The 19,060-nt window shown below is 35.3% G+C and overlaps 1 protein-coding gene across 1 annotated transcript in view; it reads left to right on the top strand.

Annotated features, from left to right (window-relative positions):
- LOC141390869 (activity-regulated cytoskeleton associated protein 2-like) overlaps positions 1-17,345 on the top strand; it is a 54,712-nt gene extending 37,367 nt beyond the window's left edge. Inside the window, exon 2 of the mRNA XM_073963810.1 lies at positions 17,234-17,345. Within this exon, the coding sequence (XP_073819911.1) occupies positions 17,234-17,268 (35 nt within the window). The 3' untranslated portion in view covers positions 17,269-17,345. The remainder of the gene's footprint in view (positions 1-17,233) is intronic.
- The last annotated feature ends 1,715 nt before the right edge of the window (positions 17,346-19,060 follow it).

Genomic DNA, 19,060 nt, shown 5'->3' with positions numbered 1-19,060 from the left:
TATGATGCCATACAAGTGCAACAGAGCAGAATATAATTCAAATCAGCTCAATTCAGGATAGTTTGATAAATTATTGTGCTTCTATTACCATGAAAGTTGTTCAATTATGGCCAAGAACTTATGTGCATTCAACCATGACAACCCTATGATTGGAGGGAGGGAACGGCAAAGAGTAACAACGTTAAGTCTGTGCTGCAGCTTATTTGCATATCTCTTTCTCTTCAAAGATGTGTTGCAATCTAAATAAGTGGCTGTTGTTGGGGCAGTACATTTTGATAGGGGATACCAATAAAATGACATTAGCCAGGCAATAGTAAATGTTAATTATGCTGTAACTGTTACTCGTTTAAATCTATAAATCCTTGCTGCATCTGAGCAATCATTGACGAGGATGACTACTTACTACTACTACTTATTTGTCTTTGCAATTGATCCGATATAAAAGTGAAAATTAAATGTCCATGTAAACTTCCGATGAATACAATTAACCGTATTCAATGACTTAGTTAATACTCAGTTATTGTATGGGTAAAGTAGATAAAAGTGAGAACAATAATTGAAAATTACAAAAGTTTGTTTAATGAATATTGTTGATTGAGGAGGGAGTGATTTAAAATGGAGGTTATGATAAAAGAAAAGGAAAGAAAAGCCCAAACGAAGTTTCAGACAAGCTTATAGCCTGTTGTGTAATATTTTCAACATCTTGCTAGAGATGCGTGTTATGTTAATAAGATGCGGATATGAATGAATATGCTCATTCTATAATTCGTATTGACATTGTCTGAAAACGGATATTCATGAATTAATTACAATTCTATTGCATCAATATTTTATAGTACTATCCGTATTGGTCAGACCTTCGCCTAGAAATTAAAGATTTCAATATTAGAGGCATTTTTCAAGAAATATAAACAATTTATAGCTTAATCAGCTAGAAACAAGTAAGAGAGGGTTATAGTCGGACAGGCCCGACCATGTGATACCCTACTCCGCGACATATTTTAGCCGTCCGATCATACATACATTAGTTGATATACATGGTAACATATCAGAGATATAGAACATAGATACATATATACGCCGTCATTACTGGAAACGTAAGGTATTATTTTCCGTATTTTATAATGACCAATCGTTGCTTTTTCTACATATTATCTAAACAAGTTAGTAAGTATCAGTCAGCTGTGCCGACTGAGATATACCGTCAGCCTCACACAAAGAACAAAGAAAGTAAGTAAACTCAATACTTATAAAGTCTCTATGTTTTTGTTTTTTAAGGTTTGTCCTAATTTCCCAAGAAGAATTGACCCCAAAAATAATTGTAACGTGGTAACAAGGCCACAAAGACAAAAATTCAAAAAACACTCTTTCAAAAATTTGTGTGGGAGGCACCCAAATTAGTTTTCGATGTAGTCGTATTCGGACGTAATCCAAGTCTCTTAGAAGTAATACGATGTACTTTGGCACTAGTCAGTTTAGTTGGCGTCGTCACAGGATGTATGGCCATGCCAAAAAAATGCACCGTCGTAAAAAGGGGCCGCAAGTCGAACATGTTGCAAACAAATTCAAAACGGTTCGAGAAGAACTGTTAAACTGTACTTTTCCCAAACTATACTTTTCCCAGTTTGGAACAATTCGGTTATTCCCTTCTGGAACTATCGTGCGAATAATCTTAGCGAAAGATTTTGAACTTTTGTGGGGGTAACTAACGGAAGGGGTAGGCCGATATGGCCCATCATCGAACTTAAACTAAGTTTGGACAAAATTTACGAGACCTAAAATTTGAACAAACAGGATGATTCTTCGAGAATTATCGTGCGCCCAGCCAGCCAGAGGGACGGACGGACATGGGTAAATCGACTCTAAGTTGTCTGAAATGGATTTCGCTCAAACATACTTGTGGTCTAAAATCATTATTTCGACAATCTCGTTGGTACAAACAAATATTAAAAGAATTTTAGAAATAGTTTTCGAATTGATCAATGAAAAGTCCAAGTTTATTTTCGTACATTGCCAAAATACGTCTCATGATTTATAAACTTTTTCGTGCGCTCAAACCTACTGGCGAAGCACTTTTTCCACTCGGATTGAGACACCTCCAAAACATGGCTTTTGAACGCTTTTACAGTATCATCAGGCGACAAAAATCGTTGACCCCGCCTTTTTTTCTTGATGTGCTGGAATGCAGTGATATTATTGGATCCCCAGTCAGGGTTGTACGGCGGATGACCATTTTTTGCAAAGTGATATTTTTAAGTCACTGTAAACAACACATCACCTGGTCGTACGACAGACTGTCCTGGGTACGTTTGGGCTAAAAACGGTCAAACTTTCCAATGATATTTTCAAATGGCGATATATTTCGTGCACCCATCGTATTAAACTATAACTGCAAACTCTAGCGTGGTTATGGTTACTATACACACAATTAAAACTGTGGAATTTATGTATATACCAGGCTGTAATTCTGTTATCAGAGCATGTACATCAACATAATTGACATCTATGGAAAGGTCGAGAGATCGTCTTTCAAAAGAAAGCTCACGTTGGATTAACGTGTCTACCAGGAATAAAAGATAAGATGTATATTACATTTTTTCCAATTTTCACACAAAAGTTTGATCGGACTATGATTGCGACCTACAGAGCAGATACAAATTCGGATAAAAATTTTGTTTTTGGTCCATTTCACCCCCTAAGTATTTCAAGATCAGCACCTATAACAATAGCGATCTATTATGGTATGAAACCGATCGCCATACCAAATTTCGTGACGATCGGTCCATAATTGCCACCTGGAGTTTGATTACAATTTATAATGGACAGGCGGACACACATCGCTATATCGTTTTATCTCGTCGAGACGAATATCTCGCCGTGTTAAATGAATTTTTAACAAAACAAACTTATAATACCCTTCCCACATTGTGGAGTAGGGTATAAAAAGTGGCTACATTTTTCCTTGAAACATTAAAATATGTCGAGAAATACCCTCAGCCACTGACCAAGATAAAAACAACAAAACCACACCAAACACAATAATTATGCCGTATATAAAATATATTGACTTTATATCACGAGTTTGCTTTAAAATCTGTAGGTATCGTAATGTGGGCTTATACCAAATCATTGACATATACTAAACATTTTTGGCAACCAAACTTCCTCATAAAGGACTCAAAATATTAAATTATGTTAAAACAAGTAAAAAAGTGTCAGTCGGCTTTGACGACAGATATATACCCTCAGCCAATGTGAAGCGAAACTTGTCCGATCGAATGTATTTGAACATTTGAACTTGCCGCAAAAATGTGGTTTAGGAATTAACTGCACTAAGACACAAATGTTGAACTTTTATAGGGCAGGTACCCTTAGGGATGACCGATAGGGCAATTTTAAAAGTTAAACTAAATTTTGTCAAATATTCCAAATATCCAAAGTTTGGACCAAATTGCATCCTAGCATTTTAGTGAAATTTTTTTAAATATTGGGGAGAAGTACCGAAAGTTGTGGACCGGTATTGCCCATGAAACTAACTGGATATAATATGACGAAGACCAAATGTTGGACCAAATCGGTTGAACAGTTCGACCGCCACATATGGTGACATAGGGGTTTTTAACACCTTTCGGGCTGTTTTCCCAAGAAAACTGTTACCGTCGTAATGGAGGTATCGAATGCAAATCGCTTCAACAAAAATCAAAGTGATCCGAGAGCAGGTCTTAAAGTGAACTTATCCGAAATTTTGTGTGAGAGGTACAAGAAAGAGTAGACAAATATAGTCCATATTCGAACCTTATCTATATCTGGTAGATGTATTAGGATGTGCAAAGTATAGATCCCTTCAAGAGTTAAAGTGCGCAAAATTTTTCGGAACATTTTTGAAGTTTTGTGGGGGAGGTACCTGAAGGAGTGGACCGATATAGCCCATCTTCGAATTTAAACTATGTTTTGATAAAATATTACGAAGGCCAAATTTTGGACCGAGTCGACAGATCCGTTCAAGAGTTATCTTGCGCTCCAACCACTACACAAGGTGTCATAGGGGCTTTTTGCAACTTTCCGGCCATTTTTTCAGGAAGTATGGACTTGCCCCTGATGAAACTTGTACTGTTGTGTGGAGGGAAGTGAATACAAGTTGTTGCAACAAAAATCAAAGCGATTCGAGAGCAGGTCCTAAACTGAACTTATCTGAAATTTTGTGTGGGAGGTACCCAAAGGAGTGGGCCGATTGAGTCCATATTAGAACCTTATCTAAGTCTGGTAGAAATTTAACGATGTGCAAAGCATGGACCAAAGCGGTTACTCCCTTCAAGAGTTATCATGCCCGCAAATTTTCCGAACATTCTGGAACTTTTGTGGGGGAGGTACCGGAAGGAGTGGACCGATATAGCTCATCTTCGAACTTAAACTAAGTTTGGACAATATATTACGACAGCCAAAATTTGAACCGAATCGGTTCATCCGTTCGAGAGTTATCGTGCGCACCAGCCAGCCAGACAGACAGACAGACGGACAGACAGACAGACAGACGGACGGACATTGCTAAATCAACTCCAAATTGTCTGAAACATATTTCGTCCAAACATACTTGTGGTCTAAAACCATTATTTCGATGAGGCACATTTTGCCCGTATGAAAGTGTATATACCCTTTCTAGCCTAAAGGCTGAGGGTATAATAATTTTGAAAGACATTTTTGAAAAAGTTTTAGAGTTATCTTGCACAATATCCGACAGGGTTTTCAAGCTTTTGGGCCATTATCTTAGGAAGTATTGACTTACTCCGGAACAAAATGTACCATTGTAAATGAGGCCGCTCCAACAATCTACTGGAAAAGAGTCAAAACGATGCGAGAGGAGCTCCTAAACTTCACTTTATCCGAATTTTGTGTGGGAGGTACCCGAAAGAGTGGATCGATAAAGTCTATATTTCAATCCCATACTGGACTGGATGAAATAATACGATGTGCAAAGCCTGCATCAATCAAAATCTCCCTGCGAGGATTATCTTGCGGATTTGCCATTTTGGTTGGTGCCGTCAAGGTTTCATGGAGCCTTTAGGCCAATATCTCAGGAATTATTGACTTACTCCGGCAAAAAATTGTTCCGTCGTAAAACGAACCACAGAAAAACTTACTGAAAAAAATGTCAAAACGATCCGTGAGGAGCTCTTAAACTTCACTTTATCCGAATTTGAGTTGAGTGACTTTTAAACGGGAGCAGACGTGTTTTTTTCGGGCTCCAATACTTTCATTTTTCATAGTGCTTCTAGCCCAAAACAAATAGTATACCGACTCTAAAACTGTCCGTGGGACCGCATTGTTTACGTTTCACTTTTTAGTCGTATAAAATCATCAAAATAAACACTTGTTTAATTAAAAAATAATAAACAAAACTTTTGATTTCCATTGGAAAGATATTCTAAACCATTCTGCTCAAAGGCTAAAAGAGTATTGCCGTGTTTATAAACAACAGCTGTGTTTATCTCATTCGATCAAAATATTGGTTTATTTTTCGTGTTGCCATATTCCAAATATATTTACTTAACTAAAGTTGCCACTTCCATCTACATTATTGACGTACGGCAAAATTCAAAATATGTCAAATAAAACGACCAACACACCAACTGGCACAATGGGACCAGATTACCAAAAAGCAAAAAGGAAATTTGCCGAATCCTCACCAGAAAGTACTACTGTTGTAGGAAACATGTCAATAAACGATCTCATGAAGATAATGTACGAATCTATGTCAGCACTCCTAGACGAAAAATTGGAGAATTTACCTACCAAATCAGACATTATTGAAGTAAAAAATACAATAGAAAGCGTGAGAAATGATGTTCAGCGATTAACGGATGAAAACACGGAACTCACAATCGAGTTGAAAAAATTGAGAGAGGAGAAGGAAATGGATGTCCGTAGAATCCAACGTTTGGAAGAAGAAATTGGAAGGAAAAAAATAATAGTTAGAGGGTTGGCAAACCAAAACTCGTTATATGGTGCAGTAAGGAACCTTTTTAGAAACAGTCTAAAAATTAAAGATGACTTAAATATCGAGCATGTAAAGAAGCTTCAACAAAGTGATGATAAAATGACTGTTCTTGTAGAGCTGCAATCCTCAAGTATGGTAAACGAAGTTTTAAAAAATACAAAACGCCTTGCTGGATCCAACATATTTATTGAGAGAGACCTAAGTGGGCCTCGCCTAGAAAAGAAAAATATAATGCTTCTTTTAAAAAAACTTCTACTCAAAACAAATAATCAAAAGAAAATCGGTATCAGAGGTGACCAAATGGTTATTGATGGAAAAGTGCTGTATTGGAACAACAAGAAAGAACTTATGTGTGACCAAAAGAAAGCCGAGGGTGTATTAACGTCTTTTTTTGGCGATGATTTGGCAAAATTAAATCTAGATTATGATGTTTTATTATCTCAACTTAAATCAAAAAACTTATAAAACTTAATCAAAGTAATAATTCCCATAGAAAAAATAAACATTTTGTAGTGTCTAGTGTAAAATTCTCAAGCAAAGATAATCATGTGATAAGCATATTAGCATATAATGTTCATGGCTTGGCTAGTAAATATCTTCACCACCAGTTCTATGAGTTCTTGGAAAAATATGATATCTTCATTCTATCAGAGACACACGTAGAGGAAAACAACCAAAAAAACTATAATAACCGTTTTAAGAATTTTAAGACGTACTGGAAACCAGCTCATAGAAACAGTAGTCGAGGCAGAGGTATTGGAGGTTTGGTGTGTGGAATAAAAAAGAGTATTATAGATAAAGGCTTTCAGCATAAATTAATTAATAGAGAAGATTGCATTATATTGTCATGTGAAATAAACAACCTAAAATTTGAAATAATTCCTGTCTACCTTCGCGGAGCAAATTGGATTGATGACTTCCAAATAGTAAAGAGAGCTGCAGAAAGTAATGAAAGTTGTAAAATAATCATAGGTGACCACAATGTACGGATTGGAGAGGAGCAACGTCTCGAGGAAGAATTTTCCCAAATCTTAGGCAATATAACAAACACAAGGACATCAAATGACAAGACAGTTTCCGCAAATGGTAAAAAATATATCGAATTTTGCAATGACAATGGGCTCATTATTTTAAACGGAAGATCCCCAGGTGATAAAGACGGTTCTTTCACCTTTATTAATAGAAATGGAAGTTCGGTTATAGATCTTTGTGCAGTATCAATGGACTTTCTTCATGTTATACAAGATTTTACAGTTCAGAACCAAATCTGGTCTGATCATCTCCCAATAACACTGAAACTTAATGCATCAAATCTTCGGCGAACTGAATCCGAGAAGCTGAATCTACCACCAAAATTGAAATGGAATCAAAGCAACAAAAACTTCTACCAACAGCAGTTGAATATAAATATGAGAACTCTGCAACAAAATTCTAACTTGCGAGATTTCACCACAGCGATCGTAAAATCCTATCCTACAAGCCCACATAAAGAATATAGGCAAAAGTTCAATAACAGGTGGTATGATAAGGAATGCCTGAAGGAAAGACAAAAGACAATGAAAAAACTGAATAAGTTCAGATTATCGAAAGACCCTATTGATAGGGAAACCTACGCAGTACAAAAGAAACTATATCAAAAGATGTTGGCGGAGAAGAAAAATCAATACTACCAAAGCATCGAGAGCAGGTTGGAGACAATATCGGATAGTAAAGCATGGTGGGAAATGGCAAAGGAATTAAGGAATAAACATAATGATATTGGATGCGACATCACGGCAGATAGCCTAAAGAACTATTTTGATTTACTTTTAAACCCATCAATTCAATCTCCCGATATATATTATGTGCGAAATTTGGTTCAGAACGAAAAGCTTGATAGCAACTTTTCACTGATGGAGGTAAGGCATGCTCTTAAACTAGCCAAAGAAAACAAAGCACCAGGGGAAGATAGAATACCCTATGAATTTTTTATACATGCAACAGACGAATTTTTAATTCAACTCTGCAACGCATATACAAATATCTTAAATGGATACAATGATTTCGATATGTTCCGTAGAAGTATTATTTTCCCAATTTATAAGAAAGGAGATCCAAATGATCCTACAAACTATAGAGGAATATCCTTTATGAATTGCAAAGCGAAACTTATGATGGGAATGGTTAATAATCGGATTACGGATTGGGTAAATGAAAACCGAATACTCAATGAATACCAAGGAGGCTTTCGAAAAGGGTATTCGACGGCAGACAATGTATTTAACCTAATGTCAATAGTGAATTTGAAATTAAATGAAGACAAGAAAGTATACGCCTTTTTTGTCGATTTCAAGGCAGCTTTTGATAGAGTTCCTCGGAGTCTTCTTATATACAAACTACACGAAGCAGGTCTATCTAACAAAATACTATATTTCATTGAAATGGTTTACATGAATACGAGATCGGCAGTTTGGACAGGAGAAACGCTGTCTGATTATTTTGAAACTAAATCTGGTGTGAAACAAGGCTGTTTGTTATCCCCAATACTGTTTGCATTATATTTAAATGATATGCACAATTCTCTTGGTGGTGGTCTATATATTGATGAAATAAATATAAGATTGTTGATGTATGCTGACGATATAGTGATTGTGGCCGATAACCCTCATATATTACAGCAAATGATAAACGAACTGGCTGTTTATTGTGACAAATGGGGAATGCAAGTTAACCAAACAAAATCAGAAGTAATGGTTTTCCGAAAAGGAGGTAGATTAACGTCAAACGATAACTGGTTTTATAAAGGTGACGCTCTAAGAGTGGTGAACGAGTATAGATACCTTGGCATGTTACTTACCCCGAAACTATCATTCTCCAAACATATATCAAAGAAAAATGAAGCTGCAAAAACTTGCCTCAATGCTTCTTGGAGGAATTTTATTGCAAAACCAAAAATATCTTTATCAGCGAAGTGGAAAATGTTTTTAGCAGTATGTCGTTCAGTACAGAGTTATGGGTCGCAAGTATGGGGAAATCTACACTTTGATGACGTTGAGAAACTGTATAGATTTTTCATTAAACGTATCCTCAAGTTACCAGAGAACACACCCAACTACATCTTAGCGCTGGAAACAGGCTATGATCCAGGATTTATTTACACATACACACTTCACCTGAAATACATGGCTAAGCTGCTTTTTGAACTCAACAGTCAACGGCTTCCACATATCCTGGCAATAAAAATAAAGCAAAGGAACATATCCTGGTACAGAGATTTTAATGAGCGTTTAAACAACTATAATAATGACAACCAAGGCATCGACCAGAGTAAGGACAGCTGGTACAATGTAAGCCAAAAACTAATAATGGAAATAAAAAATGATAACTACAACTCACACTATCGGAAGTTTCAAGAAAGTGAAAGCCGCATCTATAAATATCTAAACCCTGATGCAGGAGCAACTTATTGCATCAATAAATACACTCAATACCAAATCTCATACATAATGAAAGCAAGAGCTGGGATGCTTGGATTAAACTACAACACCTATAGATCGGACATACATACTTTATGCTCAATATGCAATTTACGAGAAGAAGAGAGTACTCATCACTTCATTGGGAGATGCCCAATATTCAACAACATCAGAAAACGCTATTTTAAAAAATCAGTCCTATCTGATAATGATGTAATTAACGTACTAAACGGTGGTGGAGATAATTGTTGGTTAAATTTGTATAACTATTTAATAGAAGCACTTAAATATAGAAAATTCCTAATTAACGAGTTCAATTATTAAAAATGTTAAACTCAAAATTCCGGCAGACGGTTAAAAAACCATGCTGTATAACTTTATAAATTTATAAAATATTTGTATACTACTAAAGATAAATTATACTGAATTCGAAAAAATAAAGTTTATTGAATTGAATTGAATTGAAAATTATCCGAATTTTGTGTGGGAGGTACTCGAAGGAGTGGACCGATACAATCCACATTCCAACCTGATACATGACTGGATGAAATAATACGATGTGCAAAGCCTGCACCAATCAGAAATTCCCTGCGAGTGCCGTCAGGGTTTCTTGCAGCTGTTAGGCCAATATCTCAGGAAGTATGGACTTCCGCAAGAACAAAATTGTACCGTCATAAAGGGATTTATCCGAATTTTGTGTGGGAAGTACCCGAAGGAGTGGACAGATATAGTTCATATTCGAACCAGATCTATATCTGGAAGGAAAAATACGATGTGCAAAGTTTTGACCAAATCGATTGCTCCCTTCGAGAGTTATCGTTCAGACCATTTTACAGAAAAATTTTGAACTTTTGTGGGGGAGGTACCAGAAGGAGTGGACCGATATGGCCCATCTTTGCACTTGAACTAAGTTTAGACAAAATATTACGATACCCAAAATTTGGTTCGAATCGGTTGAACTGTTGGAGAGTTATCGTGAGCACAAGCCAAACAGACATTTTTCGTACCAAAGTGTATATATAAGGCCGGGGCGATTTGTGTGGAAGGAAAAAAACCTTAATAGTCCCTTCGCGTTCTGATTCCTGGGATTGAACTGAGCAAAAAAGTCTACTGGCCATATGTCTACGATGAAAATCGAGCCTCCCGATTTTGACTTTACATTTTTTATCTACGTTTTTTTTGACATCATGGCATATAACAGCCAAACCATTGAGATTTTCGAGCCAACACAAATACAAAATTTGTAGCCAAGACAGTAATTAAGAACTCTCTAATAGATCGCAAAAGCTTTTTCAGGCAGTTATGGTCTTGAAAAGGTGCAAACTTTTCGGAAAATTTCGATAAATGACACTGTGCTACAAAAGTTGACCAGAAAAATATTCAAGCGTTCTGATGCAAAATTTCATCGTGTTGGGATCCATGGAGAACGAAAATGCCTTCAGTTCGTTTGGGTCACTTCGTTTTATTTTTTTATAACGGTAAAAATAGTGAAAATCTGGGTTTTTTATATTATCAATTTTAAACGGGCATATCTTATTTTTTCCTCAACGGATTTCTTTTGATCTTCTTCCGTTTAATAATATATCTTGAATAAGCTATTATTGTTTTAAATCGTTTAACAAATGTCTACGTTATAGTGGTTTAAGTCTGAAAAAGCCCACAAAAAAACTATAACTGAATTTCTCATAATTTTCAAAAATATTATAATTTTTTTGGTTATTTCAATAATATTTATTTTGAAAATTGTGAGAAATTCAGTTCAGAAATGGTCCAGTAGACTTTTTTGCTCAGATCAATCCCAGGAATCAGAAACGCTATGGGCTCATTAAGGGTTTCAAATCGCCTCGGCCTAGTATATATACCCTTCTAGCCTATAGGCTGAGGGTATAAACACACAGCAAAGTTGTTAACTAGTTTACAAAATTCCTTTAACACTTCAACGGCAGGACTACAAACTAGACTCTACTAGACTGTGTAAATTGTTGCTTGGCTGAGCGCATCTAGGCCAATCAATGGTCTTGATAAATGATATCATGCGATGAGATTATTGTCCTTGTTGTTGTTTTATTTGTGACCAACAGATAAGATGTAACATCATCCCATTTTGTGGATAGAATTTAAATGAAAATTCTGTAAATCGATTAAAATGGACGTAGTAAGGGGAATGTACATTTGAACATGAAATAATGATGTTGGTAATAAAATATTGAAAATTAATTTTCATATTCCATCATGAAAAAGAAATTAGTTTTTGGGGGGATAGTGTTCGCATCCCTGTTATATGTGGTTTTTTATGAGTTTTGAATATTACGTTTTATTTCTGTTCTAAATGTCTCCGTTTAAAGCAATGACTAGACATAATAAAGTTTAACCCAATAAATATAACGCTCAATTTGCCACGTTATGACAGCGAACGATAAACACATAAATAAAAATTCATACCACCATTTTGGCTTCGTGGCTATCTATCTGCAAACTTTCTCTATTCTAATGTTAATATTTCTCTCTTATCTGACGAAGCCAATCAGAAAATTTGTAAAATGCAAAAAAAAAAAATACATGAATAATGGCAATGGAAATGTCAACGTTACATGTTGAAGTGACATTTAACTAAATGCAATTTATAACAAAACGATAAATTAAGTTAACGGTCTGAACCAACTACAGCAAACGGAAATGTAAGAGCGGTAATAAAATGATAAGATATTTTAGTTACTTGGGGGTATGTAGGAGTTAAGCTTTGACACATTTTACCACTAAGCCACCAGGACAATCAGGTAAGCTAAATGTAATGTCAATGACATTAAATTCAGCAACAGTTGTTATAAAATTAATGACGATTAAAAGAAGTTGTTCAAACTTCGTTTAAACAATTTCTAAATGTGCTAATTTGTATTATGCTTAAACCCTCTTAATGTAAACTAACATATAAGTATAGCTTGATGTCATTTTATATTAAATAATGCGTTACTGAATTGTACTAATTTCACGTCTCCTCTTTGCTCTATGCTTTTATCATTGTTTCACCAGTACTCTTCTCTTTGAATAAAATCACTTCTCTTGCACTAACCGACTGGTAAGCACCTCTTCTCGTCTCTAACCAATTTTTATACTGAAATAAAAACCATACGAATTATAACGTTTATGAAAATATTCTAATAAATTTGTTTTATTTCTCTTCTCATCTGCACCGCTAATTATTCCTCATTGGCTATGAGGAATAATTTATAAAAAAATACAGTCCACTTTTCTCTGCTCATTGATGTTCCTGTTGGTTAATATCTTTGGCTCTACCCACAAAACATCAATTTCATTCATGATCCTTCGAGGCCGTTTATTAAGAAACCAGTCCAAAGGTCAATCCTAGGTAACAAATAAATCAACTGCTACTCTATTTTATAAACAAGGAGTCGGTAAGTGTAATATCAAATTTATTCTCAGTGCGAAAAAAGAAAAAAAGGCATAAACAATCCTCTGTGAAGAATAAAAAAACCAAGATTACAAGTTTAAAAAATTGCAAAAAAAAGGGAAAGAAAGATAAAAAACCCTTAAGTTTATGATATACTAAAAATTTTTTATTGAGAGTTGTAATTGCAAATTGCTACTGTCGTGCACAATTACATGATAGCCAGGGGCAAGTGCGACAGATTAGCAGACGGAAGGACTTGAGTTCGAATCCCGGTCAGACGATTTAATTTTCAATTTCGTTGGGATGAACGTTTTTATAGAATTGCTCACATTCGTCTCTCTAAGTTCATTTTCATGTCATACTTAATTCACTTTGCCAATTTTGAACATTTTCTCTAAAACCCATATTCAGTTATCACATTATATGGACAAATAAAAACAACACTGCATTAAATCGCGTCTCATCATACTTTCACCCACAAAACAAAATCTCCATTAAAAGCACCAAATTTGCGAACAAAAGGACATTTGATAAATATTTTCTACGCTTAAATCACCAAAACCTCAAAAATTATTCAATGATACACAAAATTAGATTTCAAATAATCTGCTAAGTGCTTTGCCAAAATCGCCTACATTAAACCGTGGTTTAGTGAATAAGTGCTAAACTCCCAGTCATAAGGTCATGGGTTCGAATCCCGGCAAACTCGAAACATTTTTAATTTTCAAATCATTGGTCTATAATTTCTCATGCTGTAAAGCTAATTTCATTACACTATTCCATACCAATAGCATTATCTCGCATACAATCGATACCATTGTCTAAAAATAGGTTTCACTAAGAGAACAAAAACACCAACATAAGTACCGCGCTTATTACACCCGAGTATAAAATATTACATCTGCTCACTTATTTCCACCCAAAGAAAATTGTAAATAATTTCTAACCCAAACAATAATGTCGCTCTCAGAAAGTGCATCTACTCCTACCAACACTCCAAATATCGCTATAGTAACGTCTCCTGAGCACAATAAGTTTATATTTGATTGCGATCATTTGAACAATTTTTGCACTCAATTTGGGAAATGCGATATAATTGATCAAACTGACACAGTTCTCCAAATTAAATTAAATGATTTAGAACATCGTTGGGCTTCTGTACAAGAGTCGTTCAAAACTATTATGTTGTCTATTATATCTGCCAACGTCAAGGACATTGGAGAAAGCATTAAACAAAATTTTGATTTAAGTGCAGAGGCATATTACACTTCCAAATCTCAAATATTGGACATTCTCAAAATATCAGAACAAAATTTGCAGAAAGACACCGCTCAAAATAAAAATTCTGATCAAGTATCACCAAATGTCTATCAATCTCCTCTCGAAAACTCTAATATTTACCTCAATGTTCCTCCATGTGATACCGAGATTTTCACCGGAAGTTACGAAGACTGGCCTTCCTTCCGTGATATGTTCACGGCAGTCTATATTGATCACCCACAACTCTCTCAAGTTCACAAGCTCTACCATTTAAGAAATAAAACCAGAGGTCCAGCTGGTGATATCGTTAAAAGGTATCCTCTCTCTAATGATAATTTTCTATTGGCCTGGAATGCACTCAAATCACGCTACGAAAACAAGCGTGTCTTAGTTGACAAACAGATCAACCTTCTCTTTAATATTCCGGCTGCTGCCACAGAAAATAGTGTATCTATACAAAATATTCATTCTACAGTTAATGATTGTCTTTGCATCCTAAAAACTCTGCAAGTTGATGTGGCAAGTTGGGATCCAATATTAATTCATTTGGTTTCCACAAAACTACCTGAGCAAACCCTGTCTCTATGGGAGCAATCTCTGAAATCTCACCGAGAGATGCCTACATGGTCCCAACTCGACGAATTTCTCTCAAACAGGTTCGAAGTCGTAGAACGAATTCAAAGTATTAAAAATATGAAAGATAAACAATCGAGCCCGTCTCATAATTACTCTGACACGCCAGATTATTGCTACGAAAAAATTACTTTAAAATGCTCGTACTGTCATGAGAATCATCAAATTAGAGCTTGTGCTGAGTTCCGTAGATTAACTACTCAACAAAGAATTGATTTCGTTACGAAAAGTAACATATGTGGCAACTGCTTATCCCCATCCCACATTAAAATTAATTGCAAATCTACAAAGACTTGTTTAATATGCAACAAAACCCACCATACTCTTTTGCACATCAACAGCTTTTACTCTGAAACACCAAATAATAGTATGCCCAATTCTATAAAATATGATGCAAATAAAAACAGACAATCATACTCGTCTCAAATTGAAAGCTCTACCATACCCGTCTCGTCTCAAATAGAAAGCTATGCCATACCCGTCTCGTCTCAAATTCAAGCAAATTTTTCCACCGCAAGCAATACAACTCTTCTGAGAACAGCTTTAGTTCAAGTTCAAAACTATGGCCGATTGCACACTGTACGAGCATTAATTGATTCTGGATCTCAAAAAACATTCATTACTCAAACTTGTGCAAATCGATTAAAGCTCCCAATTAAAAATACTGATTGCTTTGAAATTACTGGCGTTGGTGGTCAAAAACAAGTCTCTAAAAGCGAATGTCAGATATCAATAGTTGCTAAGAAGCACGAAATAAAATTATCTGTTTCAGCCATCGTACTGCCTCAAGTCACTAAACCTCTTCCCGCAGTCTCTATTAAAATCTCTGATCACAAATCTCTTAAAAATATTGATTTGGCAGACCCACGCTTTTATGAATCCTCTGAAATAGATATCATCCTTGGAGCAGACGTCGAAAGATTCATAAATCTGGATGGCATTAAGAAAAATGTATTTGGCAATACATCAGCGTATAACACCATATTTGGCTGGGTACTTAGTGGCCCAATTTTCGCAGAAAATTCACTCGCCTCTACCTCAAACTTCATTGCATCCAATTTGGTTTCAATTGGCCAAAATAAAAAACGTAAAAGCTCATCTCAAAAAACGTCTAAATCTACAAAAAATGTGTAGGTATTAAGTCTGGATACCAATTTTGAGATACTTTTAATACATCTGTAATATAATCTATACAAACACTTTTGATTCTTGTCCAAAAAACCGTCTCAGTTCGTTGGTGGGGAAGGACTAACCTATTGGTTAGTTTCTTAAATGATTCTCTTCTCAATATATATTTGTAATTAATTCCACTAACTCACATTTTTCTTTGAGTGTTGATATTGTTCAATGCTTATGCTCACACACCTACTCACTTACCAAAAATGTAAAGCTCCGAATTAGATTAACATAGCATAGTGCTAGGGTGCTCCACTAGTAGTCAAGAGGATGTAGGTTCGAGCCCTACTCCGAGCGAAATTTTATTTAACTCAAAAAACTTTAAAAATTGATCATGTCAAGTAAACATTAGGAAATTATGAGTAACAGAAATTTATAGAACTCACACAAATTATAAAACTAAATATAATTACATTACACTGACTCACTTAGCCAAAATCTCAACCTACACCAACGGCTTAGCGTAGCTTAGTGCTAGCGTAGTTGATTACCAGTCCAGAGGTGCTGGGTTCGAGCCCTGGTAGGAGTGAATTTTTGTTTGTTTAAAAAACTTAAAAAAATGATCCAGAACATCCAAAAATACCAACAAGGGAGATTACAAATAAAAACAAGTAATAAAAATTAAGAAATGAAGAAATAAAATAAACTTACGGAAAATAGTTTCTAAAAATAGAACATACAAAGTTTCGGAGCAAAATAGAAATTAAAATAACTAAGGAGGAATCGAAGAAATCGATTATTTTTAATTAAATAGGTGTTTATCTCATTAAAACAGATCATATACAGTCAGTATCAATCTCTTCTCAAGTAGCTACTTAGCCGAGTGGGAGTGCTCCAGTCTTCCATCCATAAGAAAGGAGGTTCAATCCTGGAGTTGATCGATTTTCCCAATTGACTTTTTCTACAGTAAATAAATTCTTTCGAACTTAAACCAACTCAAATCCATTTCTAAAAATAAAAAACAAAACCAGCCGACATGAATTACAACACGTGTCCTACATCTAAAAATAGCTTGCAAAATGTAAGCCGCCTAATTCTAACGTTGTAATCATTTTACAATCACATGTCTCATACAACACCCACCCATTACTAAGCTCGTCTCATCACAATTAACCCAGTAGCCCAGAGGAAGCATGTCAGACTATTGTGCTACAGGTCCCAAATTCGAGCCCGACTCTGGGAAGATCTAAAAACCAAAAAAAAAAAAAAAAAACATTTTTTAACAAATAAAATGTCAAAATTCATTCTACACTCCTCAAAATACTAAATAAAATACTCATCTCATGTATTTTCTCTTCTTTATAGGTTCGAAGCATGCGCTAATATCTTTTCTTTTATAGGTCGACCGAAGTTAATCAGTTCTTTTCCATATAACCCAGCACACCACTCACAAGAAGACCTGAAATCTAAATGTTCCTGCGATCTCAAAATCTAGAATGACCTGGAACCCATCAACTATTGTCCATTCTGGCCAAGGCGCGGAAGCATGTTCAAACTTCGTTTAAACAATTTCTAAATGTGCTAATTTGTATTATGCTTAAACCCTCTTAATGTAAACTAACATATAAGTATAGCTTGATGTCATTTTATATTAAATAATGCGTTACTGAATTGTACTAATTTCACGTCTCCTCTTTGCTCTATGCTTTTATCATTGTTTCACCAGTACTCTTCTCTTTGAATAAAATCACTTCTCTTGCACTAACCGACTGGTAAGCACCTCTTCTCGTCTCTAACCAATTTTTATACTGAAATAAAAACCATACGAATTATAACGTTTATGAAAATATTCTAATAAATTTGTTTTATTTCTCTTCTCATCTGCACCGCTAATTATTCCTCATTGGCTATGAGGAATAATTTATAAAAAAATACAGTCCACTTTTCTCTGCTCATTGATGTTCCTGTTGGTTAATATCTTTGGCTCTACCCACAAAACATCAATTTCATTCAGAAGTATTTGACATGGCAAAGGCCAAGAGTTACTGCGGAGTCATCAGGAGAGCAGCCATTAACACCCATTTATGGTAATAACATAACTTGGACCGCGACGCATGTTCATCTCTAAAAACTGTAAAACGCCCATAATGTCCAAATGCCCGAGACATTTTCTGTGGAGGCAACTGAAAACCATTATTACTATGAGGCACATTGTTGATCGTATCAAAGTATATATAACCCCTAAAGCCTAGAAGCTAAGGGTATAATAACTAAATATGATGACGCGTAAGGTTTCTAAATCTCATCCAACACAAACGCATAAAAGTCCGGAAAATCCGAGATGTTATTACACCTTCCCCTGCAAATAGAAATAATTGTTGGTTACTTTTGTTGTTAGCCAACGAATATGCGCCAAAATCCACGTAATAGATATATTGTTGTTGTAATTTGTAATTTAAAATCGACTGCAAATCTTTACTAGTCTCACTGTAATTATATTCACTTTTGTTGGTCTCATTCTAATTTCACTATATTATCCTTCTTATTTCATTTCAGCTCATTAAAAAAATCAACAAAACCGAAGTATGGACGAATATGAACAACTTCTGCACATGCACTGTAATTACCATTCCTGCCAAGAAGGCACTTGTTTTGAAGTGAAAAATCAAACAGGTTTAGACTTATAGCTGTGAAGACAAATAGTGACAACACTGGTGTCACCACCACTGACATATTGGACGATAATCTGGAACATCGTCACTATCGAGAACCAGAAACATTGAAGAACTAAATCAATGATAATCTCTGTGATTGGCAACACACATCACAAATAAAAAGGAGGCAACAACGAAAAAATATCAACAACAAAAATACATTGATTAAGGAAAGGCAACATCATCATCAATGACAGATGTTGCGAAGACGGTAAAACAGATTTAAAAGCAATTTACGTCGAATAGCATGGAAGCAAGAACTTTTCATTGGGCAAACAAATTTATATGTGACAAAGAACAGCCTCTCACACTACGAGTATACCTACGTTTCCATTTGGATTTGATAAACATGTTAGATCTCAATATTCCCACAGTGGATACATGCTACCAGCGCTGGTCCTAGCGGTTTCTACCGTTTATCGCTTTGTACTTGGCAAATTGCTGGAATACTTCCAGTTGTGATACATACATAAATGTA

Source organism: Musca autumnalis, unplaced genomic scaffold, assembly GCF_047663935.1.
Source record: "Musca autumnalis isolate F117 unplaced genomic scaffold, ASM4766393v1 scaffold_1, whole genome shotgun sequence".
Classification (NCBI taxonomy): Eukaryota; Metazoa; Arthropoda; class Insecta; order Diptera; family Muscidae; genus Musca; species Musca autumnalis.
The sequence above is the reverse complement of the archived record's forward strand: the minus strand, read 5'-3'. Positions and strand labels throughout refer to the sequence as shown.